The sequence below is a fragment of the Culex quinquefasciatus genome, chromosome 2 (genome assembly GCF_015732765.1).
Source record: "Culex quinquefasciatus strain JHB chromosome 2, VPISU_Cqui_1.0_pri_paternal, whole genome shotgun sequence".
Lineage (NCBI taxonomy): Eukaryota > Metazoa > Arthropoda > Insecta > Diptera > Culicidae > Culex > Culex quinquefasciatus.
The window spans coordinates 122336299-122362162 of NC_051862.1; the positions used below are offsets into that span (position 1 = coordinate 122336299).

At 35.7% G+C, this 25864-nt stretch overlaps 1 protein-coding gene across 2 annotated transcripts in view; it reads right to left on the reverse strand.

Moving 5' to 3' along the window:
* Positions 1 to 19061, reverse strand: part of LOC6034164 (protein cappuccino) — a 35259-nt gene extending 16198 nt beyond the window's left edge. For both annotated transcript variants that reach the window (XM_038252709.1, XM_038252708.1), the window contains exons 1-4: positions 18233 to 19061; positions 11965 to 12522; positions 2569 to 3168; positions 2239 to 2505 (exon numbers count right to left, since the gene is read on the reverse strand). In XM_038252709.1, the coding sequence (XP_038108637.1) occupies positions 2239 to 2505; positions 2569 to 3168; positions 11965 to 12522; positions 18233 to 18641 (1834 nt within the window). In that variant the 5' untranslated portion in view covers positions 18642 to 19061. The remainder of the gene's footprint in view (positions 1 to 2238; positions 2506 to 2568; positions 3169 to 11964; positions 12523 to 18232) is intronic.
* Between the last annotated feature and the right edge of the window lie 6803 nt (positions 19062 to 25864).

Genomic DNA, 25864 nt, shown 5'->3' on the forward strand with positions numbered 1-25864 from the left:
TCAATCTGGTGAGAGTCATATCCAGATTACCAAGTCCGCGCCCCAACCATCTCGGCTATCTCGCCGCTGCGTATTTAGTAGGATCAACACCGATGTACACAGCTAAAAAAGTAGTAATCCAGCTGCGTGTAAAAGGCCTGGGTGTAAAATAAATATTGCATTATTTTATGCAATTTGATGTGATTTTACATCCTGAAATATGTAGCCCATCAGTATGGGAAACCTACTTGACCAAAATGTCAAGCTCATATATGAGTTTATCCTCCTTGATGGCCGAGTGGGTTAAGGCGCCAGTCCTCACTGATGGTGCTGGGTTTGAATCCCGTCGGTTGCAACTTTTTTTTTGTGTTTGCAAAAATTGTACATGCAGTGTGTAATATTAAGTGTTTATTTTGACGAAGGTGATGTGCATGCTTTTGCATGCGATTTTACCATCGGATTTTTTGCTGTGTAGCTGTACGTTCCCCATACATCGTATAAAGTTAATTCAGTATACGACGTACGGGAAACCTACTGGTACATCGGCGTTGAACACAGCATTTACAAGACGGTGAGATAGCCGAGTCGGTTGGGGCGTGGATTTGGTAATCTGGATATGACTCTCACCAGATTGATGTTATTTTTGGGGTGTGCAAAATTTATTTATTTTTCTTTTGTACATGCTTTTTGTGTACACGTTTTCTCATACAATATTACATGCTTTTGCTCACAAAGGTGATGTGCATGCTTTTGCATGCGATTTTACCATCGGATTTTTTTCTGTGTAAGCTTGCTGGGATCTAGATAAAACAAAAGAGGACACGGGCATCGACTGATTATTTTTTTATTTTAAAGAAAGATTTTTTTCTTTTTTCTAATTGCACCAAAATGAAATCCAAAGCCAAATCAACTAATTATTTTACGAATCCGGTTAAGTTCTTTGCTTATACAATAAATTTAATTCTAGATCAGATTTATACAGGCTTAGAAAAAAAGATCAAATTTGCCAACAAATTAAAGCAACATTTATAGTTCAATTCTGTGCATTTATCTGAAAAATAAATTAATAAAAAACAAAACCTAGCTTTCATTATCGTGTTATGAAATCTGATTCCCACAATGAATTTTTAAATCAACCTGTCTAATATTATTTAAAAATTAAACATAAAAATTAATAAATAACTGTGTTTCTGGATTTAACCATATTAAGGTCTCCAATTGCAATTATAAAATCAAAACTCATTGAAGCAATCGTTGAAAATTAACCTCAATTTCAAATTTCTTGTAAATTTGGGAGGGGCGCCAAATTGATGCTTCGCCAAGGGCGCCGTGGACCCAAGGTACGGCTCTGCCTACAACTTTGCCGAAGACACCAAATTGATCAGAAAATTCACTCAAAAGTTACAGTTGTTTGAATATTTACATACCATTTTTGTATGGACAGCTGCCAAAATTGTATGGAGACTTGTATGGGTGAATCAATGATACAAAATAGCTTATTTGGTCATAGGGAAGGCCCCCACAAAGTTTGAGCCAAATCAAAAAAAAAAAAAAACAAATAAAATCCATTTCCGGTTTTGGTAGAGAGTTGCTCAGACTTGATTTTTCAGTCTCGTAATTATTTTTACCGGTAAGCTCGTCCAATTTCCCATAAGTTTGCCTTTGACAGCTTTTTAATTTGACTTGTTTGAATTATACGTAAGCTTAATTACTATTCAGGTTTCAACCACACTGAAAAAAATATTCTAATTTCAGTTATGAGCAATGTAATAAAGCTTATATCTGTAAGCCGCTGGGGATCAAGTGTCCCCACTCTCCCCTACACAGCAAAAAAAGTAACTTTTTTTGTGTTTATAAAAATTGTACAAAAATTATCGGCGTATGAAAAATCACCTCTTTGAAGCTTGCTTTACAATATTTTACATCTGTTCATCATCAACATGATAGGACATTTCAGCTTGACTTGCAAATCTTTTTAGCACTATAGAGTAAACCCATATGCTAATTACTTAGTCGTGATCATTCTGTTGTTTAACCGAAACACCTGCAATCGGATGAAATCATCGATAGAAAAATATGTTTAAGATAAAGTTCATTGAACTGGCCAGTATTCTCACAAATTAGTTTTGAATATTGTTCATCACATGTTAGAAGTCGATCAAATTACATAATTATTTGCATTGGCAAAAAGTAAAAAATATGAAAATCATAAAAACTAGCTGTTTATTAAAAATAACAAGAGATATCTTCTAGACATACCTTCAAACTTTTCGTACGCCGAAAAGTTGAGCTTCTCCGGCACGAATGAGGGCCGGGAAATTCGGCTCATCGGCGTTCCGCCGCCACCACCACCAATGCTGCCTCCACTTTCGCCCACTTTCCCCGACGTGATGGACACCACCTTTCGCAGGACGTTCCCTTCGCCGGCGGGCAGCTTCGGGGTGGTGATCCATTGCGGTGGGTCAGAACTGGCAGCGTTTGCGTTGGTGTTGCACCGGTTCAGCTCAACCGTTTGCGTTAGGGGGACTGAAATCAGGGGGAGGGAATTAGATTTTGGGGTTTAGTTAGGTGATTTTGGGCGGAACTTACGAGGTGTGCTGTACAGCGAGCTTGGAGTTTTGATTTCTGTGAGTTCGACCTTCTTCACGCGAGCCACGTTGAAGATGCTCTTGTCCTTGGACTCTTCCGTCGGTGTTCCGAGACCATCTGCTTGGAATACCGTCCCGCAAGGGGAAACCAGATTACGGAAATTCAACGCCATGTCCACTCGATCTTCGTCCTGATCTAGTTCTGCGCACTGACCATCCACACTGATGTTGTTCACATTTTCCACTTTACACTTTTCCAACCAACCTTGTCGATCTTTGTCACTTTTCACACAAATGTTCGAAACATTAGCGATCGTCAGGCGATCCCACCACTGATCGTCGTCATCACACTTTAACCGTTTTGCACTCAGGTCGATCGACTCGATCTTGTGGACGCTGAGCTGATCGAGCCTGATCGTGGCCGGGGTCTTCCTCACCGGAGTGGACTCTTCCTGGGCCTCGACCAGATCTTCCTCCGAGTAGTAAGCCTCGTTGATTTCCGTGGCGAACGCTCCCAGCGGCGTGGACGGATCGGTGAAGATCGAATCCGAACTGGACGATGTGGTGTGTTCCAGCAGGTGGATCACCCTGGTGGGACGGTCTTGGCGGGGCAAGAAAAAAATACAAGAAAAAAGTACATCTTGATTAGCTGAAACAGAGTCTCTAATCTCGAATCGCAACAAATGAGTTTTGCTTTGAGAACCATGGCGAATTGTTTTGAACGAACTCAACGCAGGTCGTGCAGAGAGTGCTGAACGTAGATATGGAACCTGCTCGACTTCTTGCCGTAAGCTATGGAAATTATAACTTTCGATACACGATGGCGTTAAAAGAATTGCCCTGCAGCTTGCATGGTAATGCGTTATTTAAATTAGCAATTGTGCTCTTTGGGAGCATTGTTTAGGTGGATGATGATGTTTTTTTCTGCGTTGCAGAGAGTGGTCGTAATGTGTGATGCATGATGGCTAGAGTTGTAGCGTAGTTATAGAAATAGCTATCTAATCAGTATAGGCAAATTTTGTAAATCATATACATTTTCAAAAGTTGTGAGTTAATTATGCAGTCCAGTTCTAAAGCAGGCAAACTTTCAGGAAAAACTAAAACAAATTGTTACTAGGTATGTTTTATTTATAATCTGATAAAAACCCCACTTTTAAACGAAATTAAAATTTGCCTCAACCACAATCATCACTGGATATGAACCATGATCAACATCTTTGTAGAATCGTGTTTACGGCGATAGACTTAAGATCAGTATTCCAGGACACTTTGGAGGGCTCAAGGGTGCATGGAACATAATATGATATCAATTATATGACCCAAACATCACAATTTGCAAAACTAGCCTTTTACTTTCGTATTGTCATAAGAATCATTTTCCCATCATCAATTAAAACAAATTTTTAAAGAAAATCAGGCCGGAAAGGTTTAAATCACAAATTTCGCTTTTTAACGGTGCACATCAACCAGAGCTTATTGAACCACGATTTATGCTACATACATTTGAGTATCTTCAAAATTAAGGGGTATTCCCTGACTCGATTCTTTAGGTAACTGTGTCAAATTTGAGCCAAATCGGTTAAGGTTCAGGGGTCGCTGTTGATCGTTAACTCGTCAGGGTAAACCAGGATCGTTTAGCGGTCTTTGACAAAGTTGTTTGTCATAAGAGTTTACAAAAGCACCTCACACTTGATAATGTGCCGACACATTCAACGCCACCTTAAACCTGAAATTTTGAATTTTTTGCATACATTTTTTTCGGAATTTCCCATACAAAGTTCAACTATTAATAGCGACCCTTAAACCTTAACCGAGTTGGCTCAAAATTGGCACAGTTAGGTACTTATTTTTACCTAGATCAGATAGCTCAGATCAAGATATCATCGATCGAAAATTAAAGATCAATCGGGTAGAACTTAGAAAAACTCATTTTTGGTAACTTTCATTTTTGCTGGGCCTATCTCAGCAACCAAATGTCGAATCAAAAATGTTCAAACAATGTTTCTCAAGTTTTCAAATTTTGTTTAAAGATGGACAAGTATTAACACTATTAAAAAAAATATTCTGATTAATAATTCAATCTGAAAATGGGTATAACTCAAACTGCACTTTATCAAAAGTTTACAAAAATAATTTTTGATTTAAAAAAATACATTTCGCATCTAAAAATGATTTTCGGATTTTTTGTGTGTGTGTGTATTTTTGATACTTCTCAAAGAACACTCATCGAAGAAAAAATAGAGTATTTGTCCGTATTTTGCAGGGGGATGCTAAAGTCCGCTTGGGTGATTGAGATTGAGCAATCTGCGCACAGTGAAAACAAAAATATTTGTTTTTTAATAATTCAATTTTTGTTATAAGAATTTTTGTAATAAAAGTCAAATTAAACAGTAGTTAAGTTAAACGTTTCATGTGATAAAAGTACAACTTTAAATGAGGTCATCGGCCCGATGTGTGCTTAATAATCCCAACTTTAGTACTTTATTTGTATTTTATATGCAAATAAATTGATAAAAATCACCTCAAAAGCGGTAAAATTTAACATGAAAACAATAATTACATTATTTCCATTTTATGCCTGCACTTTTTGTACTTTTTTTACAGTGCGTAGTTGCTTTATTTTGGTTCCTTAACGAACAGTTGTTCTTTTGTGCTGGCGCCGTAATTGACAGCTCCCTTTTGTTCTGGTGCCGAAGTTGACAGCATGTGTTGGCTGCGCGCGAGCTGCCTGTAGTAAGATATAGATGTCGTCCCCCTGATATTTTGCGCCTACTAAACTGCCCCTGATCGCATAAATCGACGACAACATTTCAAAAAGCATCATGTACAAACCGTGCGTTTTGAGAAAAGCGTATTTGAATGTTGAGCATCATTTTTCAATTCCCATTTTAAAATAAAAGCAAAAGAAGATGTTCTAATGATAACATACGATGAAAAGCGTTGCTTTTGTTGATATTTGATCATCCATATTCAACTAAACATTATTTCCGTCATTATATTTAAGAAAAACAAACATAACTTCTTTCGAAATCGAAAAAAAAAAAACGAAGTTGACTTTATAGCTGTCGGCCACCATTGCTAGTACCAACCGCTAGTGTCTTCCTTTTAACTACAAGAACTTCGCCGCCCTGGGTTCCTAAGTGTTTGAGTACGGCACGGAGAGACGGCGCCGGATACCCATTACCCAATTTTGAGAGCGCCCGCCGCGGGATTCGAACCAGCAACCTCTGGATTGAAAGTCCAGTGCGCGGTCCGATTGATCCACACGGGCGGGTAAATAACCAACGTCTATATCACCATGCTGTCATTGGAGGGGAATCTTTGTTATGATTCGGTTTTCTTCGCCGAATGTACATGGCGCCTTTTGCAAGTGGAGGGAAAGCTTTGTTATGATTCGCTTTTCGTCGCAAATGTACATGGCATCTTTTTCATGATGCTTTTTTTCGTCACGAGGTTCATGTAGTATTTTATTTGGCAGGTTGAAAGGGCTATATGAACACCCGGGTAGACAATAATAACATAATTCATGCCATTTCAATAACAAATACTGTTAAAATAACAGAAAGTGTTAAGGAATCTCCTTGGACATTCCATTTTTGCATAAAAGTTTAATAACAGTTTATGTTATTATAACACAATTTGTTATTGGTCTGATATTGGTTGAAAGCCACCACAAATTTGGATTAACATTTTTTGTTATGGAAGAATACCTCCAACTGCTATTGGGATGAAAGGATTAGTTGTTAAAATAACAATGATTTGTTCGAAGAATAACTAAAAGTGTTACTAGTCTGTTATTACAATAACAATCCAATAACAAAAATATTATAACGACGAATAACAAATATTGTTATAAATAACATAAAATGTTATTGGCCTAGAATTTTCAAATATCAACATTTTTTATTCCCAAGTTATTTCCGTCTGCTCAGGTAGGCACTGCTGATGTCAGAGATTTTGTTTATGTTACTTTATTTCAAATAATTATTAAACAGACTTTACTGAAGTAACTTTTGCTCGTTTTTGGTGGAGAGGTAGCTTATTAGGAGTACTTTCAGAATATGCAATAACCCAGAAAGTGTCAAAATGTACAATGATGCCTTCTGAAATGTTCCCGTCGAAATGTCACATTTTTGTTATTTTGGGTCTATTTCTCCTAGGATCCAACCCTCAGCGTACCTTTTTATGATCCACCTTCTGATTGGTTGAAATCTCGAAGCACGTGGTGAACTTTTTTGATCTACAGTGCAGCCCCAAAATTTCGGTCGAATAACAAGTTAAATCATTTTGATGTTTGATGCCACTAACCAAAATAAGATTGATTACTTAACCAGTAGAATGTAACAAAACGGATCCATTTTGTGGGCATTTAAGGGCATGATCCCCTAGGTGTGCTGAGCCTTGGTTCCAAATTTGAGCTTGATTGGTTGAGACACATTTTTTTTGTTGGACAGAACCTGGCGCATTGACTTTGAATTTCAAGGTTGTTGATCGTAGAGACAAGGCTCAATATAGGGACATATACCTTATTATTTCATTTTACAAGCTAAAAGGTCATTAAAACTGTTTAAAAACACTGTATGGGATCGAGAAGAATGCATTAATTAACCATGGCTTAGACAAAAAGTCTTTTTTGTAAATGTATATTACGTTCTGAGTAAGTTTTTTTTTATCTAAACATCCCCACTATATTTGATGGTTATAGAAATCAGAGTATTCATTTAAAAATGCAATTCAATTTATAATTCTCACGGTTCACGATCACTTTTTCCACAGTTTGGCCAATCACCAAAATACGACTTTTCCAATTAAGCACCACTTGAAAACTAAACTATTTTCCAGCACTAAAAATGCAAAGTTGGGAAAGAAAGGTATATGCTTTCCACAAAACCCACCATCCAAAGCTCAGTTATGTTGGTCTCACTCGGATCTGCTGCTCTGATTTTTGCATGCACCGTTAGCTTTCTTTCATTCCAAAATATTTCTCCCAACCGAGTCAAATTGGACCTTTTTTTTTGCTACTGCTGCGGATGCCGTTGAAATAGTACAATATTTGCGTACCTCCTCGAAATCACTTTTACTGATAACACACAACACAACACTACTAGTAGAAGGGCTTGGCACGCAACTGATTGAACAGCGGTTTTTTTTTCGTCGAAGGTATGCCACTTGGAAATGCTTTCAATAATCACTGTTGTTGTTGGACTGCCGGAGAGATCAGTTGGGTCGTACCGATCGGCACTTCGCGGCGAAAGAGAATGTTGGGATAGACTCTCGCGATCAAGGCCAACGCTGTTTGTGTTCTGTAGTTTGGAAGCACGGTGAAAAATAACTTTTTTTTTTCTATGGAGTTTTTTAAGGGTATTTTAAATAATATTTACGGTTTGGTGAAGATTTATACGGAGAAAGTTGAGTTTCACCTTCCTGATTAAGAATATGTTCGATTCAAAATATTCTATCGGTGAAAATTGGGTTTTCGAAAAAAAGTTGATTCAAAATACTTTTTTCGAAAGTTTATGCTAAACAAATGTAAAAGAAATGTAAAACATTTTGAAGCACGCCATATAATAAGACTCATTTACAATTATCATCCACTCGATAGTATTCTTCTGTTAAATAGTAAATTTGTAACAAAATTCTGTGTTTTTTAGGTACCGTAAACCGGGGTGATAGGATTAAAATTTATTTTTGAAATATTTTCCAACTGGTAAGGTATCTCTCAAGATTCTTATTTTCAAAACATGTACTGGGGTAACCCACTCAAGGTCCCACAATATTTTTTTAAAAAGTTGTTTTTGTTTAAAAATAGTATTATTGGAAATTCTTATTTTGAATTCCGGGGTGACTTTGATAGTTCAAATTTTATTTTTACGTTAAATGTACCGTCACTTAGGTTGCTTCTGTAGTTTTTAAGAAAAAACTCAATGTTTTTACTAAGTTAACTATGTTAATATGCTTTTTAACAAAATACATTCAAATGTCAGGTAAAATAGTTAAAAAGTCAGAATCTTGCCTAAAACTCGTTAAAATTGGTTTTGTTTATAAAATCATCGAATCATCTTGCATTTTAAACAGAATTCGAAGCACGTATCAAAAATTTTCACAATTGATAGAAAATTTGTTGTACTGGAAATGCCTCTAAATTTGGGTTTTTTTTTTAATTTTGTTTCAAAAATACATAATATTTATTATATACAAACTTGTTTTTTATTCTTCTAAAAAAACTGTAAAAAAAAAATATACGAAAATGCATTCCGCTTTCCGATTCGAACTCATGTTATTTAAGAAAGTCATGACTCTTTGAGAATATTAAAATCAACATTTTCCAAACATTTTCTTGATTATAATTACACAGAAAAAAATGATGGTAATATTCATCAGGAAATGGTGACAGATATTGTGGCAAAAAAAAAAGATTAATTTTGCCCTTGAAAATGATGAATATTCATCAGTTTTTGATGAATATTCATCAGGTTCACATTTTTACACATTTTTTATGTAATATTACTCAAAAAAGAGGTAATATTCAACCTACCAAATTTTCAACATTCCAAAATTCAACTTTTTTTTTCTGTGTAACTATCTTTTTAAACTTTTCAAAATTTTATGAAAACTTCTTCTAGAAGTAAGTGGGGTGTTTTGAATAAGTACTTCGGTGTTTTGCATTTTGTACAAAAAATATTATGTAAATTCTACAAAATATCGCTTTGTTTGTGACTTATTGATTCATGAAAATTTTGGTATTCTAAACTGGAAATTATTAAATACCTGCATTAAACAAAAAAAAAGTAAACTTCAGTAAAAAATGATTAACTGAACAAGCGGGAATATCATAAAAGGGCCAGACACATGTACTGGATATAAAATTTAAATAATTAGTTTTGATCTTGTAATAAAAAAATGTTTTTTTTTTGTAATGCCAAATAAAGTTATTTTTTTGCTATTCTCAGTATTTTTTTGGTTTTGAGTTTTGTTCTTTTTAAAATTAAATTGATGTTATTGCCGTCACTTCAGGTATAAGATTAATAATAAAAAAGCAGGGATAAAACATCTGTACAATTTAAGTTTGAATTTTGCTTATTAAAATAAATTTGTCGGAATGCTCATATATTACAGTATGTACACACAACAAAATATTTCCGAATGTTACATCATTTATGATGTAACACTTTTGCACGTCATTAAACATTTAAATTTAAATGCAATTTGATGTAAATTTGCGACAAATTATACGTAAAAACATGATTTTACGTTTGATTCAACCGTTTACGTCGAATCTCAAGTTTACATCAACTGAGTTTACATGTGATTCATTTTTTCCGTTTCGAGTAAATTCACATATTTTTTTCTGTGTAAAAAAAGTATTTACACCCCTTGGGCACTATGCACATTTTGTGATTAAACATGTAAAAAATTTAAAGTTTGACAGGAACCTAGTACTACGTTTTGTTCAGAAACTCATGTCAAACATTTTGCTACAAAAAGCTCATGAAAAGATGATTTCTATAAAAAGTTATATAACAAATACTATTACGAAAATAAAAAAAGGTGCAAAAAAAGTTTGTACACCTTTCGAAAAATTAACAAAAATAATGTTATTTATTGACAAACCACCATAAATCCAGTCTCCCAACTCCAAATAGGCATCCTTGACTGATTTGGATTGAATATAAAGTTTACTAACTACTTAGTATAAAAGTTTATATAACTCTGGAAATTCTATATAAAACTTATCTAAACTTAATTTTGCAAACTTTTAATTCAACTAAATGTCAATATATTACCATAGAATTGCTAATTAAACATTTTGGAGTGGGTATAACACCGTTTTGGGGGTCTTTGTATCGATAGAATAGATTTTTCGTTGGAATTTCGTACCAACCCGGAATTACGTCGTAGGAAAATCCGCCGACATCCGAACCGGTACACGAATCACAAGTCAACCTATGTGGAATCGGAAAGGGCATAACATTTCCGATTTTTTGATACCCAAACATCTAGGTTTTCTTTAAAACCTACGTTTTTAAATACCTGGCCAAAAAGTAAGTTTGATCCACGAGAACAAAAATTACGAAATTCCATACATTTTTGGCAGTTTGCTCAAACGAAACCATAACAATGTTTTTGCTTAGGTATTTAAAAACGTGGGTTTTATAGAAAACCTGGATGTATGGGTATCAAAAGATCGGAAATTTTATGCTCTTTCAGATGCCACATAGGTTGACTTGTGAATTGTGGACCGGTTCAGATGCCGGCGGATTTTCCGACGACGTCATTCCGGGTTGGTACGAAATTCCAACGAAAAATCTATTCTATCGATACAAAGACCCCCAAAACGGTGTTATACCCACTCCAAAATGTTTAATTAGCAATTCTATGGTAATATATTGACATTTAGTTGAATTAAAAGTTTGCAAAATTAAGTTTAGATAAGTTTTACATAGAATTTCCAGAGTTATATGAACTTTTATACTAAGTAGTTAGTAAACATTATATTCAATCCAATTTTTTTTAATCAGTCAAGGATGCCTATTTGGAGTTGGGAGACTGGATTTATGGCGATTTGTCAACAAATAACATTATTTATGTAAATTTTTCGAAAGGTGTACAAACTTTTTTTGCACCTTTTTTATTTTCGTAATAGTATTTGTAATATAACTATTTATAGAAATCATCTTTTCATGAGCTTTTTGTAGCAAAATGTTTGGCATGAGTTTCTGAACAAAACGTAGTACTAGGTTTCTGTCAACATTAAATTGTTGAGATTTTTTCATCACAATATGTGCATAGTGCCCAAGGGGTGTAAATACTTTTTTTACATACTGTATATTGAAGTTATTTCTATCAAAAATATTACAAAAAGCTGAAACAAAGAATTTTCCAGTAAGGATTTATTGAAGTTACGGACACCTCAGTCAGATTTGTATAAAAATCATGGCCAGCTGTGAATGTTTGGCTGACAATTTCTTTTCCAGTGAATCATAAAGTTAAGAAACATTAAGCCATGTGTTGTAAATTAGTTTTTTTATTGTTATTGGAAAGAACCGTTGGTTTAAGATTTGAAAAACTGGCAAACTTTTTATGATGAATTGGTACTTATGAAAATATTCCAAGGTTAAACCACGACAATCATCTGTGTTTTCTTGAATTTAAACCGTGTAAGAATTTCGGTAATTTTCATCTGTGCCCACAATTTCGCTTCCTCTCACTACACCGCGAGCAATTGGCCCGACCTGGCCTCACACAGATACACATCAGCAAGTCGATGAATCGCTCGCTCCCCAGGGAATAATACGTCGTTTCTCCCCTCGCAGTAGTCAAAATGGAGGTCAACCAACTAAAACCACCGAAGCGACCTGTTGATCACTCCAGGTGACCTCTCCGTGATAGCGCTTACCTTTATTGTCTGTTTGGTCCACCGAAGCCGAATCGCAACGACCCGTGGCCACGTTCTCGCTCAGTGATTTCGCCCTTTTCCACGAGTCGGTCGTTACAATTACGGACACGGAGTTGGTCGCGCCACTAGTGCTCTTACTACCGTCCGCGTCCAGAACCAGTTTGGTACTGTTTGGCTTAGTTGCTATAGCAGCAGCGTAAGCCGGCGATTTGTTGTGGTCCGCGGCCTGCGTTGATGTTGGTGTTGCTTTGGGGCGTGTTCTTGGTTGTGCTGGTGTCGGCACTGAAGACCGGTTCTTGTTGTTGGATGAGGAGCAGGTCAGCGACTTGTTGGGGTCGTCTTCTTCGGAACATCTCTGTGCTTGTGCTGCGTTGGGGATCGGTGACGTCACATCAACGACGTCATCGGTGTGGGCTTTGGCTATTGCCGCTGCGTCATCACGCATCGCACTATCGGAATCTAGCGGAGTTGCGTCTTGAGCTGCTGCTGCTGGACATTGGACATCATAGATAGCGTCCCTACTGTTGCCGTTGGAGATGCTCTTCTGCTGCTGGTCTCCTGTTACGAGATAAAACAAAGTGGATAAAAGAGCGCAGATGATCAGCGCAGGAAAGCGGAATCGCGCGAAGATAGTTGCCATGGCAGGAGTAGCATGTTGCGCATCTAGGTGCGAGGCTTGAGGCGTATGAGAAGATAGAACACGCGTGGGATAATGATAGTGGACACAATGTCATATCTCAACAATTCCGTTTTGCATAAAGTTTCACGGACCAATTTGAAAATATTGTGGTCGATTCTAAAGGAAAAAAATAGAGTGAAATTTGAGTCAAATCCATACATTCATGCCGGTGTGCTCTCTTGTTCTAAGCTTGTTTTTGTTTTTGTAACTCTTGTGTCTCTTAACAATAGTTGGATTGCTAAAAACACACGAGTTGCACATGAGCTAACAGTTCGTGGTTCTGGGAATATGTTTGCGGAATAGTGCGAGGCGATATGTACATTCTGAAGAAATTTATTGAATTTGTTAATTCACCACTTTAAACACAAACATTTTTGACAGGTTATTCTGGCAGCACGAGGAACGTGTCTAAACGAAAGTAAACTTAAAGCAGGGGTGCCCAACCTTTTGGCCCTGCGGGCCAGATCTGATTTTTCTGAAGCAGTGGCGGGCCGGAACTACACTCAACCCCCGGTGGTTGGTCACTTTTTCGTTTGACACTTTTTTAGTTTGTACCCCGTTGGTTGGTCAAAGTCAAACTAAAAAGTGACGAACTGTCACTTTTTACACGGCGCTTACGCAAACTATCAAAACAAACGTTCGGGAGTGTGTGTGAACTCCGTGTAAAAGGGTCGTCAAACTAAAAAGTGACCCCGTTCGTTTGACAACAGTTCGTGTCAAACCATCGGGGTTTGAGTGTAATATTTGATAAAAGTTGAAAAAGTAAACATATTTATTTCAATTGTATTTATGATTGGGTTCTTTTAAAGTAAATAAATAAAAGAACTTGTGTTGCAAATATGATTCATATATCTTGATTTTAAGAATGGAAAACAAAGATAACTTATAAAAATGTGTTTATTTGACTTATTTTGATTTTTGTTTGTTCAAAATTGCACAGTTATTGTTTTTGACGATTGCAATTAAATACCTTGATATACTTTTTCACAAAAAACATTCCAAAAACCATACAAAAAAAAACTTTTTGAGTTGTTGTTGTGCACCTTTATTCAAATTCAAATATTTCACGATTTTAAACATACACAAAATTTAAAAAGTGTAAAAAATATGTATTCAATAATTTTCAATTCGTTATTCTAAGAAATGTAAATAAAAATTCACTATCACCAAAAAATATATTTTTTGCTCCCTGATTTCATTACTCATTTTGAGACATTTTTTTTAGTTTTCCTACGATCTGTTTTCATGATGAATGATTTGCTTTTTAAAACTTAAAACAAAAATTTCACTGAAAAGTTGTTGTGAAAAAACACATCAGTTTTTGCTTACTTATTTATTAAAGAAAATAGAAAAAACACATCATTTTGAAGTAAACACAGTTAAAAATGAAAGAAATTTAAATTTAGTGTCTTTTTGTACATTTTTAGACAACAATCAAAGTTTTTTCAGATTTTACGAAATGGATAATTTTGTTTTCTGGCACCATTTTCCTTTTTAAAATATCAATATAGAAATTATAAGAATTAAATTCAAACATGAAGAATATTGTTATCATGTGTTAAAAATTGATCTCAAGTTTATTTTTTAATTCAGACAATCGATTTATTTATTTAATATTTCATGAACAGCCTTAAGGGCTGGTCATAGAACTATTTTGAAAAGCCGTCGCGGGCCGGATGAAATGGCTTCACGGGCCGGACGTTGGGCAGGCCTGACTTAAAGCTTCTCTAGCCCCCATTTTATACTGAAATCCTAAAGACAGATTACTGAATTGCGAAAATATTTTATTGATATATTAAAAATGCATGTATTTGAAATTAATGTGAAAAATTATGGATTGTGGTTAGACACACAATAAAATCTTGTCTGAATGATTGTTTATGGGTCATTTCTTGTGAAACGGCACACGAATTTGATGGAGCTATCAAATTTGTAAATTTTCCGGAAATTCCAGACATTCAAGCGGAATGCTGTCCATCATTGAAAAAAATTGGCTTTTACACATTAATAAAAAAATGAAATATTTGAATTTCACTAAAATAGTGTTTTGGCTGCCCCGCATAGAAGAATATCTTTTGAAAACCATTTGTTAAATATTCATTCCACATTTTACCAAATTGTTGAGCAACTTTTTAGCAAATCATTTTTTGCCGATGCGAAAAATCAAACGGCTAATACAGTCGACTCTCTGGCTGTCGATCTTCTCGATATCAATAATTCTTTATCTATCGATGAATTCTTCAGTCCCTTCAATCTGCATACTTCAATTATCTTCATTCCTCGATATTTTCCCTTGCTTGAAGGATCTCTTCCTCGACGGTCCCTTGGATTCTGTTTGCTTTAAAAATCTCTTCCGGTTGTCAATAATTTCACTTTCTCATGGCTTGCATAGACATTTTTCTTGGCGAAACGAAGCTTTGAAGGGTATTTGACATTAGTTTGTTTTTGTTTGATGGACGTTGCCATGATTCTCTCCCATAGCTGGGTATCAAGAAACAAATCTTTTCAATCGAGTCTTCATTTTGTATCGTTCTGTAAACTGATGATTCTCTTCCTCGACGGTCCCTTGGATATTGACAACCAGGGAGTCGACTGTATTCCATTCCCTCTTGAAATTTCCATGGCGAAGATTTGGTGACATGCACAAAAACGCGTTTTTCTCGGAATACTTGATTTGGCATAATAGTCGATTCTTCAATTATGCATGGGCAGTACACATTTGCATATCTTTTTGGCACCGATAATTGAAAATAAACAGAGAAAAATTTAAGAGCTGAACTATGATTGAATTAAATCTTACTGATTATGTTGAATTCGTCAGATCTTTTAAAAAAATCTTGTCAATATTTCTTTCTGAAGCTTAATCACATTCTCTCAAACTGGTCACAGAGGCAAGTTTAAAAGTAATTTCATGGTTGTGGAGTATGGATCCATTTTACTCGCAGTCCAAACAATTTTAATACAAAATTATACTTCTTATCGAAAATACCTGCAATCGTTTTTTGATTTGTTGGACGCACAAATACCTGAAATTAGAATTTTTTGCACATATTTTTTTGAAGTTGAATGATTTTTTACATGCATTTAAGCATGGATTGATGTATTGATCCTCATACTTATTTTGACAATTAAAGTTGCTATCTTATACAACTTTGTTGTTAAATATTGATTAGAACCAAGACAAGAACAATTTTAAACAAATTTGAAATTTCTCGGGATCTCCCGGAAAAATGTAAAAAAATCCCGTTTCTCGCAGGGCTGAGCTGTAGGTTAGTCGTCGACTAACAAGTTCTTTACAAAAAATGTCGCCCTCCTCAAACAATTTGGCGCCCTCAGCAGGGCCCAAGAGAAACTTTGCATTTTTCAAATTTGCCAAGTTACCGATAATCAAACAACATTTTATGATAAGTGCAGGACCCTGGTTAGGACGTAGTTGGCTTTTGTGGAAGGTTGTTAAAGGATAAAGGACAAGACGGATAAAATATATCTGTCTTTTGAAACCAGAGAAAATATCCGGTTATTCGGATTTGTCAAGTTTCTGTAAACGTTTGATTAAAGGAAAAGTTAGCTGCAGTAATTAAAAGAAAATAGAGGTGCTCAAAATTAATGTCGAATTGATCCGGTTAGAATGTTGCAAATCAAAAGTGTGGTACTTTGTGGCTTTTTAAAATGTGTTGTGTTGGAAGGCAAGAATTACCCAACTTAATTTTTAGTTTTTGTGTAACCAAAAAACGAATAACATATTACACGCCCCCCCCCCCTCCGCTCTGCACTTGGCGCTCCTTGTACGAATATAGGCGCCCTACGAGGAGAACTGACTAACTAGTTCAAAATCGTACAGCTCAGCCCTGGTTTCCCGGGATTTGGACGCTCAAAGATGACACCATGTATAAGTTCAAAAACCATAAGCTGGAGAAAAATCGAAAAAAAAAACAAATTTGAAACTTTACAGCATTTAAACATAACTTTAATTTATAATTTAAAAGTCTTAAATCGCAAATTTAGAGAGTTAAACATCACAAAATCATAAGTACAAAGAACGAAAGTCAAATAAATAGTAGTATGGGAAAGCTTTGAAATCCAATACGCGACATTCGATTGTGCTGTAACTACATCAATAGACAACAAATTTGTCACCGGTCGCAGTAGCATAATTGGTAACGCGGATCAGTACCGTTGATCAGTTGTGGGTTCAAATCACACCTGTACCAAGAATTCTTTCTCGCTATCTCTGAAACATTACTAGCAAAAAAAAAAACTTTATTATCGTTGCTTTAAAATAAACAAATAAATATTTTAAAAAACAAATGCTTAATAAAACAAAATATATGAAATATATATTTTAAGTTTTTTTATATCATCAATTTTACAAAATTATAGAGGTCTCAATAATAATTGTTAAATTGTTCATATTCAGTTGTTTTTAACCTTTTTCGTTCCATTCTCCCTCATTCCACTTAGTATTCCATGCAAGATTGAAGTTATTAAAACAAGAGGCTCATAATGTTCTCAGAAAATGCAAACAATAGAAACAAATTGTTTCAAGAGCTACTTTGTTTGAACAAATAATAAAAATAAAACAATTTATAAATAAAATGTTTTTCATTGAACAGAATTTGAAAAGTTTAATAAATCTTTAATTATTTTTAAAGATTTATTATTAAAATATGCTCATAGGTACATTAGACAATGTAAAAACTTACAGAAACGATAATGTGTTTTCGCACCAAGCCCAAGTAACATTTTTTTTCCAGGAGTTCTACAAGAGCTCTTCAAAATAGCTACAGCATAGCAGTTTGGACCCCGGTAGGATAAAACTCTCTTCAAGTACTCTTCCAAACTCCTGAAGAAGTTTTGAAGAGAATTTTATCCTACCGCGGTCCAAACTGCTATGCTGTAGCTATCTTGAAGAGCTCTTGTAGAACTCCTGAAAAAAAATGTTACTTGGGAGGTGATGTGAGGTTTTTGCATGCGATTTTTTGCTGTGTTTGTTTTTCGAGAAACCTTAATGATGATTTCAAATAAAAGCTTATCAAAATGCAAAAAATATTGAAATCATATCACTTTGATAGTTATGATTAGGTTCAAATTGCTTCGCTTTCCCTCGTTACAGATATAAAATAGTTTGGCCCCGAAAGCGTGTAATCTCATTTGCATACTGCACACAGGTGAATGCTGAAAGAGTTGGTTGCGGTTTTTGAGGAACCTGTTTTTTCGGTAACGTTTCGGTACTAATTATGTGGTGATATAGAGTAAAGCCGCTTTTGTTGGGCCGTTTCTATTTGGTTTGCATACAAATTAAGCTTTTTCGGCATGGTTCAAATACATGCCCTCTTTCCCTGAAAGTCTGCACACGCCGACAATCGCTTCATGCTCCGTGCCCTTTACTGTCTGCATGCGCGTTCCGTATAATTAATGCTTATATTTTTCGCTTTTTATCCAGAGCATCTCGGTAAAAGCATGAAATTCAACACTTTTTCTCCACCGACGACGACCATAACGGACGCCGCCCGGCTCCTCGCATAAATCAAAACCGTTGAACGCTTCGCGGCCACTCCGTTTCGTCATAATTTCCATGCCGATGCTTACCTTCGTCGTCATAGAAAGATTTGGCGGTCTCGAAGCTGGCAAATTCGCTCTCGCGCGTCGTGATGCCCCCTTCCGCCAGTAGCAACGAGTCAGCTGATTCCGACAACCCACCGTACTGGTGACCTTGGCCCGAGGAAGATGCTGGGGTTGTTGGTGGCTTTGTTGTTATTGCTGTCGAGCCATCGATCAATATGTGAGAAAAGCCATCTTCGGTGTCGACGTCGGACCGGCTGCTGCACTCGATGGCCATCGTCGAGGTTCCGTCGTGGTCCACCAGCAGTAGCTGTTTTTTCTTGCCAAACTTCATGAAGCTACGTCCCTTGACCAGGGTCTGCTTGGGCAGCTTCGGGGCGCTACCTTTCGAGCCATCGCCCGGTCCAGCAGCTGTCGATGCTTGAGTGTTTCCCATGGCTGCCCACGAGCTACTTCCAGAACACTAAACTAGACCACACTCGAAACTAGACTACGACTACGACTTCTTCCCGCAGAACTCCCATGGCGTGTGACTTATTTTGAATGCTATTTTTAACACTTTTGTTGTCGATTAGAGCAAAGACCCTTCTGCCTGCCGTCGATGCATCGATGCACTGAACTTCACTATACTTTCCGATGTTGCTGTTGCTTCGTCACGCTTCACTGCTGGAGTTCACCATGGGATCGTTGAATCACTCGTTGCCTTTATCAACCCCGGCTCTGACTCACGAATGACTGCGAAATGGCCCCTTTTTCGAAAAAAACACGCACTCACAATCCCTAATCGAAACGTAAACATTGGCCAGAAGTATTTCGGGCCGATTTAGAACCAGCAAGTCCAAGAGATCCGTTCCAGAGGTGGCGCACGCGCGTGGCCTCTTCGCACACGTGTTTGAAGGTAAGAGAAAATTTCACACTTGCGTGAGAGAGAGAGAGAGAGCGCGCGTGAGAGATGCTGAAGCGCGCGCGATTTCACAGAGAAGGCGGCAGCGTCGGTCGGGACGTTCTGTTCGCGGCGGCGGTTGCTTTGTTTTTGAAGTTCATGTTCAGGCGTGTGGCGTCTTGGAAGGCAGCATTGAGCTTCTGCTGTTCAGTTGGTGGGTCGGCGTGTCGCGATAGGAGTACAGTGATCATTTGATTTTGAAATGCTTAGGATAATCGAGTTTGGACTGTCAACCGTTAACATTTCAAATTTCAAATATTAACATATTTGAAAACCTCATCAGCTCCTAGATTGTGTTCCCAACTACAACTTTGTCAAAATACATTGAAGAGATTCGTCCACTCTAAATAATGCCATAAATTAGCTCCTCAAAAATCGAAATAATTTCTTCAACTCAGTACACTTAGGGGAAAATGTCCGACTAGGGGTAGGCGAGATTGCCTCTCACCCAGTCGGTCTGGGTTCGATCCCAGAAGGTTCCAGTGGTATTTTTCTAGACGAGATTTGTCTGATCATGCCTTCGGACTCCCAGTTTCGAGTAGGAATCTCGCAATCGAGAACGCCAAGGCAATGCTGAAGAACGAATAATTGGATTTTTTATTTATCAACGTAACACATCTTTAATCATCATCAAGACTCTGAAGTTAAACCAGTACACACCGTAATTGTTAGTCATTTGAACATTATGCAAATGTTTCCACCATGTCGCATTGCAGTGGGACAACTGTACTAGTGCACTCTCTTCTATCAGTTTGACTTATTTCTGGTCGCAAATGAAGCGTTTTCGTTGTTTTTACAACTGTTGCGAACGAATTTGGGAGGATGGAAGCATCCAAGATGCACCTCACTGAAGGAATCATCCTTTGGGTTTAGTGTTCAACAATCAGACACATTTCCTGCAATACTATACATATCAATCAGCGGCACTCCTGAAACAGTTTTAAAAATATTCTAAGTGTTCTGTAAGACAAATGATTTGTTAAACTAAGCGATAAAAAAAACTAATCAAAACAAGATTCACTTAATGCTAAATTTATTCTTATCGGTGCTTCCCGTTATGTTGATGATTTCAACATGAGCTCATCTTGCGTTTGAAGAGCAATGGCGTCATTTAGGCGTCATCGTGATCTGATTTGTTGAGATATCGCTTTGCTTCTTATACTAAGCAAAAAATGTGTTAAATTTTGCAATGTGAACACTCGAAACCAATAGTTAACTCGAGTAAAGTTTTGGGAGAGACATTTTAAAGATAAGATGAGAGAAAATATCTACATTAAATTTTTACACTTTTATGAATAACTTTGCAAGGGAGCGCCTACAACTAAGGCCACTCTTATGACAGACGGGTTTCGGTAGACACACCTTTCCCCCAAATATGAGCCTGATTGGTTGACACTACGATTTGTGCCTTATTATCATTGTTACCCGTATCTCATTGCTGACTACTTTACCCTACTGATTTTGATGTTCTATGTCCGAAATCCGCAATCAATCAAATATACTAAAATATTGTGCACAAAAACGGCTAAAATCACTGTCTCAATGATTGAGACGACCTCATGTGTTCAGATTCGTCCCAGATATAAATTAAATTAAAATCAAAAATCACTTTTGTGCTTGTAAGCTGCCATTTAAACCAAAATAATATTTTTTCAGATATCTTTCGAAGTTCCATAGCGAATGTCTTTTTATAAGATTTTACTAAATTTTAGAAAACACCCAGAATACAGCGTTGTCTCAGTTCAGCCCATGGGTAACAATGAGACACTTTGATAATTTTCTTCAATAAAATACCGTCAGTGGGGGTGACTATGGGTCAAAAACGATACACCTCTCGTAATTTCTTTACATCAAAAACAATTTAAATAACATCGAAAATCTTTTAAAGTAGACTTGTTTTTAGATAGTTTTCTAACATTTTCCAAAAATATGGTGGAATTTGATGACGTCTATCTTGAATGCCAATCGTTTGAAAATTGACCCAATTTCACCCCTTAGAGGAGGTGTCATTGGGTCAAACAAAACTAAAACAACGATATGATAAAAACAAGCCATCCAACAGTGTTTCTTGTTCGAGGGAACCGTATTGACATGCTACAATGTTTGAAGTAGAGATTTTCAAACATTTGGGCACTTTTCAAGCAAATCAAAAAAAAAAAATACTTTAAAAAATGATTTCTCGAAAAGTCATTTTTGGCCAAAACGTACCTTAACTTTTGACTGATGCCAAAATGACAGGATTTGTTCTAGGAACGAGTTTTTTTCAGCGAAGTCCCCTACACAACCCTTTTTACAGATATTAGTTTCATTGAGGAGACCCTGAGAAATGGTTAACTTTTGTTAATTTGAATTTTCAAGTTGGTAAAAATACTTTTGAATGTAAAAAAAAACTAAATGTTCAGTAAAATTTTAGTATTTTGTTTTATTATATAAAAACAATTTATGTAACGACGTAGTTTTATCTTTTAAATTAAGTGTGACTAATGAAAGATCGTTGAGAGCTAGAATTTGAACATTTCAATGAAAAAATGTTAGAAAATATTTTAAGCGATCATCATTTTAAAAAAATATGATTCGACAAAAAAAAAAATTTTAGCGCACAAATATTTATTCATCGAAAATTCACTAAAATTCAAATTATTTTTGAATTAAACATGCTCAAATGACACTAAACGTAGAGAAATGCATTTTTAATTGATTTCAGCTGATTGTACTTGAAAACATATTTTTGCAGTTGGTCGACAAAAGCATTGAAATATATTTGCAACAGCCTTATTCCTCCGATTTCAACATTTTGTCTGCCTGAATCAGATCGTAGTTAATCAGATTCATTTTTCAACTGTCATGAGTTCGAATTCTAAAAGAAGGTTTCTAAGTGCAAAGTAAGTTTGAGGGTCAGTTAATAAAAGGGCCATTATGACTTTCAAATTAATAAAGAATACTCATAAATTTACAATTACATATTTCTACCCTTTTTTACCCAAATTTCTACCTAAGTCAAATTTGAACGTGATTTATTAATAAATTTTTAAATTTTTATAAATATTTTTAAAAATGTTTGTTGAAAGTTTTTTTTTACGATATTTACTAGTTTCACTCACATTGAATCGTGTGAAATTGTTTTAATTATTGAAATCTTGGAACGTAATATTTGTGTCCTAAAGTGGGGATCAAAATATTGATAAATTGTTTTAATTATTGTTTATTTTAATTTAAAAAAAAGCATAAAAAAGATTAAAATTAACCTTAATTTTAAAAAAGATTTAAACCACAAATGGCCAACGGGCCATTTTAAATGATCATTCAAATGAAGTCCGTGGGCCACCTAAAATCAACTCGCGGGCCACGTTTGACCCGCGGGCCATACATTGGTCACCCCTGGGCTATTGTCGTTGCAAGCAGAACATAACCAAACTTTTTGCCACCTTCAGCAAATCGTCAGTTGTGTGCTATCTTGTGACAACGACCATTTAGTACTTTTCGAGAAAATCGATTTTTAAAGTTTGTTGGTAAATAATTTCAAAACTATGAATGATAGAGCCAAACTTTTTGAAGCAAACGGTTCGTATACTATCGCTTAACAAACGCTGCAAGTTTCAACTAATTTGGTTACACCAGTTAAAAGATACAGTAAATAATGTAAACAAAAATCTGAAAAGCACCTGTCACAAGTGTGTTTCGAAAGTAAAATTGTACTACGTGTCACAAGTGTGCACAGAATTCCCATACAAACTAAAATAAGCTCAAATCAATGGTTTAATCGACCTAATTAGTATATTTTTATAAACAAAAGGTTGCATTGCCTTTAGAAAGTATGTGTGTACATAAATTTGTGAAAACCAAGAAAACAACATTCCAACAACATGTATGACGTGTCACAAGTGTGCACAATCATTTTGATGATAAATTTGTCTATGTCACAAGTGTGTATTGCGATATCCGGGAAACGGAAGTGATTTACCAAAATCGGGTTAAAGCATCTTGTAGTGTTTGTTAAGTATAGCAAAACGTCATCATTAACTCATTTTCGACCAAAATGGTCTATGTCACAAGATAGCACACAGCTGACGAAATGTCAAATCAATACAAATTGATGCCGGATCTCTCCCGGAAAAGATCCGGCAGCAATTTTGTATGGTTTGACGTTTGCGGAGGTAAACAAATCATTTTGTGCATCGGCCAATAGATTCTAGAGGATTATCGCTTCGAATTCTGAGTTCGTTTTGCATCATATAACAAACATCAAAACTTTTTGAAAGAAAGCATTTATTTTGCAGCCATGATTAATTTTTTACAAGAATTTGTTTTTATATGCTATAGAAGCGATTAAAGATAAAAAAAACTGACAGCTTAATTTTATTGTTTGAATTAAACCGATTTCAACGACTTTGAGAAGACTCTTGGAAAGTCCATCTATCAGCTAAATCCACAATATCTAGAAAAAAACGGATTAATCCCTGTTTCCGATCAGAAAGGTCTAAATAATCAATAAATGACACATATTTAAACTAAATTCAATATCAATTTGAAAGCGAGTGCAATATTTTGTGAATGTTTTTTTTTCTTTTTTTTCATAAAATTGTGTTTATTTGTAAATGTTTCTTATTCATTTGTTTTGCTTCCAATTTGTTGATTGGGAGAAAGAAAACTTTTGTAATGGTTTTCTGCATTTAGAGATTTATTTTAAAAGAACGTTATTAAAGTTAATAAAAATTTAAACAAATGGTATGAAATAGGTTAAAAAAAGTGTGGTTGAAAATTGGCCGAGATAATTTTTAAATTTACAAAACATTTTAATTGTTTACACACACTAAGGGAGCGTTTTTTATTACATAACGCAAAATTTTGGATTTGGATTTTTGTTACGAAGGGGGTTATCGTAACAAATCGTAACAGATCAAGGTATGTAGATTACTAAGGTAAGGCGGGTTTTCAAGCTTCAAATTAGTTAGTTAGCACGAAACCCGGATTTTATATGGAGCTTCTCAGAAAAGTGAAAATTTGACCATTTTCCGGGTAAATTCCACCGGATTTTTTTTTGTGGGGTTGTTAAGGGGTTACATACATGTAAATCGACAAAAAAGCAAGAGGTTGGTGTGAGGTCACACTTTATTTTATATAAAGTCTGTTTTCAGGGCATTTAAATATAAATTTTCATCTATCATCAAAACAAATTTGAAGACATTTGGTTGTATCATTGCTGAGAATCATATAGCTTTTTGAAGTTAGTAGTTTCAAAAAAACGGGTGCCACGATATCTTAACACTGCCTTGACCAAATTGGCTCACAATTTTGGTGAAGACTCGTTAAACCGGTCCTGTGTGCATGACGAAAGCCGATTTTCAAAAAACTTATTTTAAAAAAAGATAAAAATATTTTTGTGTTTTTCAAATAAAAATATTGTCAGTTTTTGATTTTTGTATTTTTTTAAAAAGCAAAATTCCAAAATCGGGCTTTGTCATGCACACGGTATATGTCTTGAGAGTCTTCACCCCAAATTTTAGCCAAATTGGTCCATCCCATCTCGAGATATCGTGGCACCCGTAAATCAACTCGGTGTTTCGAGAAAAACGCTCAGAAACTTTGACAGTCCGCTTTGCGCACGGCAAAATATTGAGCTTAAAATCGTCTCCAACTCAGCTTAGTCACGAAATATCTTCATAAAACTTTCAGGAGTGATTGAACATCATCTTTTTAGTGGATTCAATCAATTTTCTGTAATATGAAATTTGGGATTTTCTACATGTATGTAACCCCATGTCAGACTGAACAGAAATACGCTTTTAAAACACAAATATTTGTTGAAAAATTTAAATTCAACTAAACACGTTCAGTTTTGGCATGTTTAAAAACCCCACCGAAAAATATCCGGTGAAACTTGCGCGGGAAATGGTAAAATTTTCACTTTTCTGAAAATCTCCATATAAAATCCGAGTTTCGTGCTAATTATTTTGACAGCTGGGAATTCCCACCTTACCTTATCTAATCTACATACCTTGGTAATAGATGAGCGACCGTGTAATTTGACACAACATTACGTTTATTTTACGCTACAGTTATGTGCATCTAAGTTAACCGAAAATTACACGTTTTTCGTAGTGTGCATTTCTGCGAAATATCCATCACAATTATCAGAGAGACACTTGTTCAATGTTGAATTGGTCGAAGAAAATTATAGCCTTTTCATTTGGATATGATCTATACCTCTGCATTATTGTAATGATGAAATTTCATGCATAAACTTGTACTACCTACTATCAATTTTCCAAAGAAAACGCCAGTGCAATGTGTTCGCAGTTCCCAAGAAAACGCACCGGCAAAGACTCCCCTCCCTCCTTGGCTGTGATAAAGCGTCGAAAGAACAAAGTCCAACTTTTTTTTATTATTATTTACATTAAAAAAGTTTCTCTTTATTTCTCATAGTTTTTTTCTTCTCATCTCTTCACTTCTCATCATTTCTTCACCACACACACAGAGAGTGTGCTTTTTTTTTGTTGCAGCAGTTGCATCATATGATAGCGGTACATATTTTTTAATCCGTTAAAAGTTTTCCGTGCTTCGCTCGCTGCAACTTTATTTGCACCATTTTCCTAGCTTTCCTCGCGCTAGGAAGGGTGGAAACTAAGCGCAGTTTGTTAATTTTTCTTACTCTTGTTCAGTTGGTGGTGGTTTGCGAGCATCTTGCTTCCGGTCTAATGAGAATCGAGCGCTTCCTT